Below are 12,832 nucleotides of genomic sequence, written 5' to 3'. Positions count from 1 at the left end.
GAGCCTTGGTCCTGGGTTATTTTACTACACCAGTGTCAGTGTGGGCTGGGCCTGCCAGGGTCCACAGCTCCTCCTTGTCTCAAGGTGCTTTCTCCTTGGTGATTATACCACCACGTGCCCTTGGTGACTTTTCCCTGGCCCCTGGTGGCCTGCAGAGTGGTTGAGGCATTAGTCCGAGTTGCTTCTCTCCATCTCTGCCTCCAGTTTCTCACTATTCTGAGGCTGGATCATGGATCTTGTGAAGTAGGCCAGCTGCTGTGACTTCCAGGGCCACCTCCAGGACACAGGGCCCCGCCGTCTTCTAGCTTACCAAGGGTTTCTAATAGTTGAAGAGAGGTGAGTATGGTGGTTCAAGCAGGGGATACCCAGCACTCAAGAGGCTGAGGTAGTATTGCTCGAATTCAAGGCCAGCCTGTGCTACATGGCAAGCTCTCGGAGGTTAGGTCTACAAATAAGGCCCTGTGTCAGACCATAATAAAAAGCTGAAGAGTCACTTGGCAGCCAGGCTCATCAGAGATGTTATGGGTGTGTCTGCTCACAATGACCCCTTATCATACCACTCTGTTCACAGGTGGCACCCATTGGCAGGTCTCTGTTGTAACACTTAACACTTAAGTGGGACACGTCAGGCAAGTCAAAGCCCCCACCCACAGGCTGTAACCTGAGAGGGGTTGGTTGCTGGACAAACATACCTTGTAAGGAGCAGTCACCTCAGACTTCATTTGGGAGTTTACTATGGCTGGGGGCCCTTGCAGGCGGTGTCAGGCTCTGGATTGGTTCTGGAGCAGTAGAGCTGCAGAAAGGCCACTCCTCCTCACTAGTTTCCAGAAGGGGATCTTCACTGAGCAGTCAACTACATCCGAGAGGCCTCAGAGCAGTTCTGGCCTGTGCTCACTCCCTAGCTGCTAACTAAGCCCACCACTTGTTAGGGAGTCACTCACTGTCCTGAGCTAAAGTGGTGCTCTTACAGGCCCAGGCCTGTGCTATGACTGACCGCAGTGACACAGTCATGTTCCCTGGAGGGCATGATCTCTAGGTGCCCAGGAAACTCAAGCCAGGCACAGCAGGCCCTGACCTCGGCAGCAGCCCTGAACTTGGCCTGTTTCCCCGAGTTCTCTATGCTGCATCTGTGGAGGCCACCGGGTAATCCCAGTCTCTAAGGATCCTCAAAGATGCAGGGGTCTGCAAACCTGTGAGGGTTAGGAGAAAGCGAAAGAGGAATGAAGATGGGGAAGCCGTCAGTCCACTGTGGTCGCAATGAACATCTTGGCAAGGAGCACAGGGCAGCCTGTTCTCCAGGCTGTGCTCTGCTTCCTAGGCAGCAACAGATCTTTGAGCTCACCAGTTAAGTGTGGACTCATTAGCCCCTTGTACACTGTGGTATCTGGTCTCATCCCTCAAGAGGCCTGGAGGAGGGGGAGGGTATAGCTGTCTTTGGTACTTTGTTGGGGGTTCTTTTCCCACCCTTTATTCCCCCCACCTACCCTAGTTTCACCCCCTAACACTAGACAGGAGAGAAACAAGGATAGAGGGGAAAGGGATACCTGAATCTAATTTCTTTCCTTTTGTTTCTTCTTTGAGCACGATTACTAACAAACCTCAAATCACTCCTACCCCAACAACCACCAACTCCACCTCTTGGGGTGGCCCTAGCATTTATATACGCTTTGAAAAGTTCCCAGAATTCCAAGCATCATACAATCACAGAAACTGACTGCAGCTGGCAAAACCACACCTCTGCTAGAGCGTGAAGCAAATCATAGTCAGCTGCTGTGGAAGTCAGACTTGAAGCAGCCTCAGGTCCCCCACACCTGGGATTAAGATGAAAGCACATTCTTAAAACGTTTCTGTGTTTTTTTAAAGGAACCAAAAGTCCACAATTGTCACTACCAGAGAGGAAGAGGCACACCCAACTGCCCCTGCTGTTGATGGGAGCAGAAGCAAAGGGACAGGAAAGGATCTCTTTCCTGTGTCCCACGTGACTAGCCTCTGTCCTTTTTGAGTATCCAGTTCCCAATTCCTGCCCCAGGAAAAGCAGTCCTAGAAGGCAGAGAGAGAGAGAGAGAGAGAGAGAGAGAGAGAGAGAGAGAGAGAGAGAGGAAGAAGAAGAAGAGGAGGAAAAGGAAAAAGAGGAGGAAGAAGAGGAGGAGGAGGAGGAGGAAGACGAGTCTTCTAGCCGCTCTCACACTCCTTCCTAAGCATCCATCTCTTCAGAGCATCCCACCCCATGATAAAGCTCACCCCATACCCTCTCTTTCCAGGCCTGCAGAATTCCTGATTCCTTTTATGCTGCCCACAGAAGCCCTGAGGCTACCATGGGACATGACAGACATCTCCTGTGCCCAGGAGGGCCTACACCCTTCTCAGCTCTGTTTGGGCTTTGAGGTTCTTCACCCCCTTAGCAAAGCAGAGAGGCAGCATTCAGCTGAAGTACCACCTCATTCTTGCTCCCAAATTGGCCTCAACATCTTCTGGTAACTCTGCATCTAGGACTGGCTGGATGGTCATCAGAGTCAACCCCACGGAGGGTAGGAAACCCAGAACAAGGCAGATGTTGGCAGACCCATAGCCAGGTGAGGCAGTCTTAGATCACAAAGCAGCCAACCATTGCCTTGTTTTGTCTGGAGATTAAAAAAAAAAAAAAAAACTCTGGGGACAAGTAGCTGAGATCTGCAGTACTAATGGGTGGTTCCTGAGAGCAGGGGCCATGACCCTTCTCGAGAGCATCACACACAAACCTATTGCCACATAGTCACTTGTGAAGTTTGCCGGAGGGAGGGACAATCTCCCCAGGCAGAGAGCAAAGCAGCCCCATGTCTACAATCAGGTAGCTCCTGTCCTTGGGTGTGCCTCACCCTCTCTAGCTGGAAGTTTAGCAAGCTAAGGGTTTTCTACCTTCAACTATCCTAGGAATAGCAGGAAGCCACCTAGGACTCTGTGTAACCCTCCTCCCACTCAGCCATCCTCCTCCAGCCCATGCTGCCGTGCCCTGTGTCATCTAGGGTGTCAGAAACCTGGGCTGGCAGCAACAGCACCAGAAGCTAGCACCCTGCTTCCTAGAAAGCAAACACCCTTGTCACAGGTTCCTGGACCTTCTTCTTAGGAAAGGGTCATGTGGCCAACTAGAGGCAAAAAAAAAAAAAAAAAAAAAAAAATCCAGAGCATGGGGCTCTTCAGCCTTGGGCCTCTGAGGAATCTGCCAGGGATCCCTGGGTCCTAGGGATCAGTGTGCTCCCTGCAGCACCAGGAGAAGCGCTGTGTGATTTTAAGGCACTGTATGCATCAGACCCTCACGTCTGAACCCACCAACCAGTGCCCAGCTGCACATCATCCATCCACCACCCTACCCAGCTGCAGGAGTCTGGCCTTCCCAGAATCCCTCTTGCACATTTGTGTGGTGTGTACTCACCTACTTAGTACAGGGACCCACGCCCCCCCCCCCATTTGAGCTCACGAGGCCTTGTTCCCATCAGATGATGGGATTTTGGACACTCTGTTTCAAGCTTGTATGGAGGAGGAGGAGGACAGACTGAGGCCCTCCAGTTTCCTACTCAGCTCTCCTGGAAACCAAGGTGCCTGCAGAGAACTCAGAGCCTCAGCTGAAGATCTGCGGTCAGGAGGAGACTGAGAAAGGGTCCCTGTGTATGAACCACCAGGTGGGTCAGGCCTGGGCGAGGGACAGTAACACAGTCTGTCCTCCTGTTGGGCCCTGCTCTGTAAGATGTCAGCCCTCTCTGCCCTCTTTCTGAGCACTCAAAACACTGGAGAAAAAGGCTACATCCACATACAACAGGTGTCAAGACTCAGCGCAGCTCAAGGACTCTCTCTACAAAGGCCAAAGGCTATTTCCAACTGAAATCTCTTGATAGTGAGTGGACCACCTTCTGTAGATCAAGGCCTCTCTCCAGTGGCCCTTGCACTCAGTGTCAGGTCAAGGAAGTGGGAAGGTTGAGCCCCACTCTCATCCTCCTTCTGAGCTTTTCCTCAGGGAAGAGCAGGGGGAAGATGGACCGATGGAGGCTGTTTGCAGATCACACTCCCCTTAATCAGCCCACAGTTCTGAACTTCAGAATCCCTGGGGAACTCCAGGGAAGGCTGTGCCTGGGAAGATGAGGCCCAGAGAGCAGGAGCAGGGACAGCTGAGTCCCCCAGGAGTCCTCAGCCATGCGCCCTGAAGCTGAAGACTGCTGGGCTCATCCACAAGTCTGCTGGGTTTCTGCAGGGTGGACCCAGCCTGCTGCTTCAACATTTTCAGGATGTCATCTGTGCAAGCATCATGGCCGCTGGAATGGCAGTGTGCCAAAGCTTCGAGTGAAGGGGACAAGGGCTCCCTTGTTGCTGACCACTCAGGTCTCTGTCTGGACTCTCCAGCCACCCCTGTGCACACCAAAGTCCCATTGCCCTCTTTGTCAGGACATTAATCAGTGGGTTAGAGCCCTCCTGAATCAGCAAAGACTTAGCATCTGAATTAAATCACACAGATGTATACATTGAATAGACATAGTCCAACCCGCGACACCATCTATTAGCTTGAGCAATACATCAGGGACCAAGGCATAAACAAACTGCATTGTCTCCTGTGGGCACGTCGGTGGGAGCCCCAGTGAGGCAGCAATGTAGAGTGACTTGGTACTGCCCTACAGGGTGAGTGTACCTTTCTGTCGACAGGGCTGCTGGTTTTCCTGTTGCCTGCTCCATGTGCTTCTGGGGGTGGCTGAGATCTGCGTGGGGCCCTGGTGAAACCTGTGAGTTGCTTCCCAAACCTGTATTTCTGCTGAAGGAGGTTAGTGAGCAGCGTGGCGTGTAGGCAGCAGACAGCTGGTCTCCGAGCCCTGAAGAGGCTGAGGCAAGCCTCTCTCCCGCTGGAGAGGCTTCCCACTGCAGTGGGCTTAGAATTTTAAACCCCAGTACTGGAGACAGCTACTCCCTCTTCCTGGGGCTGCGCGGAGCCTGCTGGCTTTAACTATGTGCCACAGCGGAAGAATGAGCTTGCACAGCAGCAAGGTGAGGGGGTTCAGCGAAGTGAGGATCTCCAGTTTCTTTCAGGGTAATGGCTTGTGAATGTCCGAAGCCTATTAACCCCGCCTCAAAGGTGGGCCCAGCACCTCTCAGGAGACTGAAAGTTCCCCTCAGGAATGCCAGGTCATCCGTCATTAAGGAGCTTGAAGAATCAGCCGCAGGCGACGTATTGTGTGGGAGGGCAGGAAGGATATGGCAGGTGAGGGCTGGTTCAGAACAGTAGGCTTTATCTATCTATGCCTGGGAGGGGAAGAGGTTACAAAAGGCTACAAATAGGTTATCTTACAGATCTAAGGACCCGGGGAATGGGCAGCCACAGATGCCCTGTTTCCACACGCTTAAACAAATGAGTACTTACAGTCACATCTGACCAACCCGGAGTGTGGGCTAGTCCCAGTTCTGTTGACCACAAAACTCTCAGGACCTCGGTTTTCTCCTAGAAACAGAATGACACCAGCTACTGTGCCCTGCAAGCATTAACACGAACGCCAGGATGACTCAGCCCCCTCCCCCCCCCACTGTCTCCTACGCTGCAGACTCACCTTCTCTTCCCACCTCAGCCCACAGATGCCAAGGAATGTGGGGTTATATGAGTAAAAACTCGGTTCTGGTTACACAGCCCTGCTACTCAGCCACAGACACACCCAGTTGGTGCTACGTCCACCTATCCCAGAGACTGTCCCACCGGACTTTAAAGTCATAAACATCCATTCGGAGAACCTAGACAACCAGACAGGGCTGTTCCGGCTCTCCGGGGCACGGATTATAAAGGATGCTGGAGAGGATAGGGACTTGGCTTGTCCAAGTTGGCTGGCCCCTGTCACCCAACCCTGAACTCTGCTCTTTCATCCCGGGCAGGTCGATGGCCAGTCCCCCGCGGGGTCGGTGCGTGACCATGACGCGGGCCAGCCGAGTCCCGTGGGGCAGACACCGCCGACCACGCGGCGGGTTCCCCCCGCCCGCGCACCTGTCCTGGGCGTGGCTTCGCGGCCCCGCCCCGCCGTGCTCGGCGCTGGTTGGCCGAGGTGGTGCGCTATGCTAATGAGCCTGACCCTTCTCGCACCTGCCGGCCTCGCTGCCCGCAGGCGCCGCCAGAAGCTACAGTCGGCGTGTCCCGCTGCGGGCTCTAGACCCTGCCTGCTCTCGGGAGGGGACCATGCCGCGCTCCTTCCTGGTGAAAACGCACTCCAGTCACAGGGTCCCCAACTACGGGAAACTGGAGACACAGAGAGGTAGGGGTTGGCCGGATCTCCGCCCCCAGCACGCAGCGCTTCGGGGCTGGAGGCAGCTGGGAAGTCCTTGGGAACTGGGTCACACCTGCCCCAGGTGAGAGGGGAAGGGGGACAGAGTTTTCCAGTTCCACAGGGGACGAGGTTCCCTTCTGGCCTAAGACTGGGGCTCCAAGAGGAATGTGCCCAGGGCAACTAACTTCTCTGCTTCGGAAGACTCAGGCATGCCTTGGGTTCCTCACTCAGAAAAGTTTCCTGAGCCCCAGGTCTCTCTGGATCTCTCCCTGTGGACTGCCAACACTACAGCTTCAGCCAAACAGACCCTGAAGTCCTCTCTGTGCAGGCCTGGAAGGGGTCGAACTTAAAATATATCCCAGGCGCTGTATACACCCACCTAGAGAAGGCCTCACTGACCACAATGCAAGGAAACTTGTCCCGCCCCGTAGATGGTGACTGGTGAGAAAAAGCAGGACTCCCCCAGAGCATCCTCGCTCTGCCTCGCGGGTGGTGAGCTCACTGATAGAGCAAACAACCTCTGGTGGTCTTCCCTCTTCCCAGAAGCCCCCTTGCTCTCCCTTCCTTGGAAGACCAAGGAAGAGAGGCCCTCCTCGCTCAGACTCAGGGGCTTTAGACTTGAGCACCTGAGAAGAGAACCCTTAATCTTCAGGGCTAGCCTGCTGCAGTAGGTCAGAGCTATCCCTGCTCAGGTGGGCAGCTTCTTGGAGAAAGACCTACTGGGGAACTGTCCAGTGCCTAGGGACACCTTGGATGTCGGGGCTTATGCCAGCGCCTTCACATAGTGAGTCCTACCCAGAGCCCCAGTTGCTGGGAGATCCTTGGATTAAGCCCCATCACCTGTGCTGCCACCAGGGGGTGCTATCTAGGACCCTGCTCTTCCGGGAGAACATTTTGAATTCAATTTAATGAGTCACCACCAGCAATTCTATAACAGAAGCTACTAAAGTGTGATGCGACTTTTCTTTTTGTTGGGTGGTGGGTCTCCTTACAGAGAAGGTGGGAAGTTGTACTTACAGTGAATGTAGGTTTTTTTTCTTCTGGTACGGAGGATGGAATCAATGCCTCACATAAGACTGGTTATACACTTACTGATGAACCATACCTCTGGCCCTAGGCCATAGTTTTAGGACTTTAAAACCTTAGGCTGCACTTTGACAGTGCACACCAGCTTACCACTTAAATGGGCAAATCAGGTGCCCTGCAGAGCCCTGTTGCAGACAGGAGGTTGTCTAGAGTGGTCTTAATGCCCTTTAGCGTTCCTTCTTGGCTTTCCCAGGACCCCATGGTCCCAGTGACTCTCTTCCTATCAGGGTGTCACCCTAGAGTATACCTGAGGTGCTGAGGTCTGGGGTTTCCCCCTCCCTCCTCTCAAGGAGCCTTGAGAGGGCATTGAGACCCCTATCTCTGGGGAACCAAAGCTTCAGAAATCACAAAAGTGCCAGAGAATGAGAACATAGGAAAGACACATGCAGAACCCATGGTCACTCCCACCTGTATGAGGTCCCTTTTCTCTGCCTGTGGAGGGGACACAGAACACAGACAGTGTTTGAACCTGGCCATACCTTGGCGGCAGAAGCGGAGACCTTCCTGCAGACAGGACCCCAGTGAAACTTCCCACATTCTGTTGTCTGGAACTCTGCTGACAGAATCTCTTAGCTGTCCTGCTCTCTCCTCCAATCCAGAGTATATATAATTAGGAACAGTGTGTCAAAGAACTCAGGTAGGGAGGAAGTAATGGAATTTTGACTTCCTGGTTCACCATATCCTTGCCAGCACTTGTCTCTTCTACCCATCCTTGAAGTAAGGACATGGCGCCTTGACATGGTTTTAATTTGCATCTTTCCGGTCTCTAACGATGGGTGATTTCTTGTGTGCGTATTGCCCATATGCTTTTTTAAAATGTTAGTCTTTTTTTAATTAAGAAAACTTTATTTATTTGTGAGTGGGTGTGGGCATGTGTATCAGGAATATGTGTGGATGTCAGAGATAACGTGCAAGTAGCTTTCCCTTTCATCTTAGGGGTTGGGGACATAAAAGTCAGGTCGGCTGACTCGGCTGCGAGCATGTCTGTCTACCTGCTCAGCCATCTTGCCAACTTGGGTATTGTCTTTGGAGAAACAGATATTCTTATAGCCCCTAATTTTGGAGGGTGATGTCCCATGTAGCCCAGGCTAACCTTGAACTCTTTGTAGCTGAGGATGACTTTCAGCTTCTGATCCTCCTGCCTCTACCTCCCTAATTAGGATGTGCAACGTTATACCCAGCATGGAGAAGGATCCCAGGACGTCTTGAGTACTGGGCAAGCTCCCTACCCACCAAGCTGTGCCTCCTACCCTTTTGTATTTATTTTTAAATTGTGCTATTAGACTTTTCATAGTGGTGCTGTAAACTTTCTTTGTACTTACTTTCTTTGCCTAGTTTCTTTTTTCTTTTTTTTTTTTTGGTTTTTCGAGACAGGGTTTTTCTGTATAGCCCTGGCTGTCCTGGAACTCACTCTGTAGACCAGGCTGGCCTCGAACTCAGAAATCCGCCTGTCTCTGCCTCCCAAGTGCTGGGATTAAAGGCGTGCGCCACCACCGCCCTGCCATAGCCTAGTTTCTAATCAAACATTTCCTTTGGGAATATTCCCTCCCAACCTGTGAGCTACCATTTCTACCCAAAGCCTTGGCATCAGGGTAGAAACGGGGGTAAGAGGTCTATCTCAGCGCGTGTGGCAGAGGAAGGGGATGAAGGGCTGATTGGTGCTTCTGTCTTTGGGGAATCCAGAATTTGCCTTTTGTTTGCAGCCTGGTCTCTGTGTGTGTGTGTTGGGAGGGATACCGGCATTGTTTGATTAAACACATGAGATTCTGGCCACAAATAAAGGAGCCACAACCGAAGGACATACAAGCCAGGACTAGATCTGATGCTGCCTAGTTCACTAGCTGCGGCCACTCGTCTGGCTGGGCGTGTTCATGCACGCAGACAGGGTAGCAAATGTGTGCTGTTGAGTAGCCAGGGATGTGGCCAAGCACAGCACATCATGACTCAAGGAGGCGCCACAAGAGTGACCCTGCGGTGAGTGGAGGCTGATTGCTGTGGGGGTGGCTGGCCGGTTTTACCAGCTCCTTTTGTTCTGAGAGCATACGTCTGTGTGGGAGCCCAGGGGTGCTAGCCCCAGCTGCTACCTGCTGTCCAGAAGTGGGACTGGGGCTCCTTAAGACAAGCTGCTCAGACTTGAGCAAGGAACCCTATGGTGAGCTAATTCTTGAGTTTTCTAATTGTAGCCCAGGCTGGCTCAGATTTGAAATCCTCCTGACTTAGTCTCTGGAATGCTAGGTTTGCAGGTGTCTACCCGCATGCCTGGCTTTGCAGCTGTTTCTGTCCTTGAGCACTGGAGGTCCTGGAAGATACATAAAATCAAGGATCTTAAACAAGTTCAGTTCACCTTCTAGTGTCTGCACGTGTCTAGTTCATACATTTCTCAGGCCTTACCTCCCCTTACCACCTCTCTGGACCAGAACGGTAGATGAAGGTGAGAACTCTGGCTGCTGTAGGTATGATGGGTTCATAGTAGGCATACGTACCATACCTCTGGCTTCCTGCTGCCTGCTGCTGACCTATAAGACAGGCCAGACTACAGTCACATAAGTGAGCAGAAGTTTGAAAGCCCGGGCCTTGAGATCTCACTCTTCACTCTGTGTTGTCTCTCCCTTCTGTCCTTCTAGAAGCTAATGGCTCTTGCTCTGCCTGTGGGGAGCTGGTGGGATCCCGCCACTGGCCAGACAAGGCCCCTTCGAATCCCAGCGACCCTCTGCAGCCTTGGGACAGTACCTCTGCCGTTGCCTGCATCTCCCTGCCTCTTCTGCCGTGTCACGGAGAAACTCTGGGAGCCTCTGGACCAGAACCCCAGGAAACCAGCTGGGTGGGCCCTCGGGCTGGCCAGGCCCCGAGTGTGACTCTCAAAGACAGCTTCAATCTGCCCCCACTGTTGGTGCTATCCACACGCTGGCCCCCAATCCTGGGCCCAGATGGAGCTCTGGATGACCATCTCAGGGCTGAGGGGACATCTCGAGTCCCAGGTAGTTTTGAGTGTGTTCACTGCCACAGGCCGTATCATACGCTGGCTGGCCTGGCGAGGCATCAGCAGCTGCACTGCCACCTGCCGACTGGGCGCGCCTTCACCTGCAGGTACTGTGACAAGGAGTATGCCAGCCTGGGTGCCCTCAAGATGCATATCCGCACCCACACGCTGCCCTGCATCTGTAAGGTGTGCGGTAAGGCCTTCTCCAGGCCCTGGCTGCTCCAGGGCCACATCCGCACCCATACAGGTAGGAGGGGCAAGGCTGCAATCCCGGAGGAGGATCCAGGTTGGGGAAGGGGCTGGTCTCCTTTTGGCAGGGTCTGTGTACCTCCTACAGCTGCTGACACCTATTCCCACAGATAAAGAACAGCATACACATGTCCCCTCAAGGGCCCGAGGCCAGAAACCTAAACTCCAGGCATGGCCAGGCCACATTCTCTGCAAAGGCCGTAGGGATGACGATACTTCTTGCCTCTCTGGGCTCCTGGCAGCCACCCTACTCATTGGCAAATGGCCACATCTGTGTATCTGTCTCTGCCCCTACCTTCCTAATGCCTTCTCCCCTGGGTGTGTGTCTCTCTGCTGTATGGGGAGGGAGACCCCTGTAAGTCACAGAGTTAGGATTCAGCCAGATGGCCTCTGTTATCTTTGCAAAGGCCCCGTTTCTGAGGAGGGGAGCTAAGGGAGCTGGTGTCTCTGAATGACAGCCCTGAGAACTACAGAGATTCTGCAGAGCCTGTCTACCCACAGCTCGTGGCTTCAGAGCCAGGGGAGTCTGTGAAGTTGAGGGAGCATAGTCACTGTGGAAACTCCCACAGGAAGGGCAGACTCTGGACTTGGAGAACTGGAACCAGTTAGGGTACCCGTGCCTCTTGTGGGGTGCAGAATCAGACAGGCATTTCTCAATGGCCCCTCCCCTTCTACTTTGGAGGGTTATCCTGGAAGCCAAGGTCTTAGCAGAAAGATTCTCTCCCCACCCTTGGTGGCCCTGATTGGAGATGGTGCGTGTGTCCAGGATTCTAACTTACTCCTTCCTTCACAGTGGCTCAATATCACACTTGCCAGTGGCCAGGAAGTGCTCCCGGGGGCTTCCACTACTTCTCACGGTCAGAACTGAGCACCTAGGGAATCACAGAGACACAGCAGCCACCCTGCCTTTGCCTCAGAAGGTCTCTGATGCTGTGATCCTGTCCTGAGTGACAGTCTGATTGTCCACAGGGCTCTGGCCTTGGGTGCTTGGGCTGTGTTGAGGATTTGGAGGACAAGGGCAAGTTACTGGTTGGTCAGCAGTGACATTTCACCTTTGGCTACAATCTGTGGGCTTGTCGCCCCTCACCTGACCTCCCTTCTTCCTCCCACAGGTGAGAAGCCCTATACCTGTTCTCACTGCAGCAGAGCCTTTGCTGACCGCTCCAACCTAAGGGCTCACCTGCAGACTCATGCTGGTACCAAGAAGTACAGGTGTGCCGTGTGCCCCAAGGCCTTCTCCCGCATGTCTCTCTTGGCGCGGCATGAGGAAGCAGGCTGCTGTCCTGGCCCCTAGTAGGGGTACAGCAGGGTGGAGAGGCCAAACCTGACAATACTCGTCAGTGGTTCTGTCATCCAGGATAGGGCCCAGCTCACTGTCACCTGTGTCCGGCCAGAACCAAGGCCAGTGGAGCCTTCGGGCGTCTTTCCCTAAGGCCTGCATTCAGAGGAGACTTATCACTACAAGGCTCAACAAAATAAGAACCAACAGTTCCATTTTCAGTTTGGCTTGTCTGCTGGACCTTTCCCAAAAAGGAGCATCTGTTGGGAACTAGCTAACATTGGACAAAACCCACCATGACACCAATGACCCTGGCCACCTGGGTCCCTTTGTGTGCAACTTGAAATGACCGTTTTTACTTGAGAGCACAATATGTGTGTAACCTTGGAAACCACAGCTACCTCTCAGCCAGCCTCAGTTGCCTTCACCTTGGGGTCGGAGACACATTTTCTCCTGCCCCTTATACATGAGCACACGTACACTCTGGTTCCTCCCCGTTAAGATGAGGCAGGGCCAGAGAGGATTGGGCTGAAGCAGATCCCACCTCACTGTCCTCAGCATTGTTGTCCTGCTCAGAGCTGGCCTCGGTGGCTGGTTAACGTCTCAGGAGAGCAGCTGTAGCTAATAAAGAACCTCACACTCAGCCCTCCTGTCTTTTTTTTTTTTTTTTTTTTTTGGTTTTTCGAGACAGGATTTCTCTGTATAGCTCTGGCTGTCCTGGAACTCACTCTGTAGACCAGGCTGGCCTCGAACTCAGAAATCCACCTGCCTCTGCCTCCCAAGTGCTGGGATTAAAGGCATGTGCCACCACCACCCGGCATCCCTCCTGTCTTGAGTCTTTACCAATGCCCTGCATCTATGGAGGAGGCAGAATTCTCCAGGGGCAACAGGATTTCCAGATAACTTGGACCCTTCTGGGCACAGAGCAGACAGGAGACAGAGGGCATCATGTCAGAGCGTTTCAGAGGCCTGTGT

General features: G+C 53.2%; 1 protein-coding gene across 2 annotated transcripts; it reads left to right on the top strand.

Annotated features, from left to right (window-relative positions):
- Nucleotides 1–6,109: 6,109 nt before the first annotated feature.
- On the top strand, nt 6,110–12,500 carry Snai3 (snail family transcriptional repressor 3). Of its 2 annotated transcripts, none has more exons than XM_028753297.1 (3): nt 6,110–6,251; nt 9,974–10,576; nt 11,691–12,500. In XM_028753297.1, the coding sequence occupies exons 1-3, from the start codon at nt 6,176–6,178 to the stop codon at nt 11,870–11,872; spliced, it is 861 nt and encodes a 286-aa protein (XP_028609130.1). In that variant the 5' UTR covers nt 6,110–6,175; the 3' UTR covers nt 11,873–12,500. The 2 variants fall into 2 exon arrangements, with proteins under 2 accessions (XP_028609130.1, XP_028609139.1); XM_028753306.1 differs by lacking the exon at nt 11,691–12,500 and adding an exon at nt 11,372–11,667 and having other exon boundaries at nt 6,150–6,251; nt 9,974–10,436.
- The last annotated feature ends 332 nt before the right edge of the window (nt 12,501–12,832 follow it).

This window comes from Grammomys surdaster, unplaced genomic scaffold (assembly GCF_004785775.1).
Source record: "Grammomys surdaster isolate TR1022 unplaced genomic scaffold, NIH_TR_1.0 128, whole genome shotgun sequence".
NCBI lineage: Eukaryota > Metazoa > Chordata > Mammalia > Rodentia > Muridae > Grammomys > Grammomys surdaster.
This window is presented reverse-complemented; position numbering and strand designations above follow the sequence as displayed.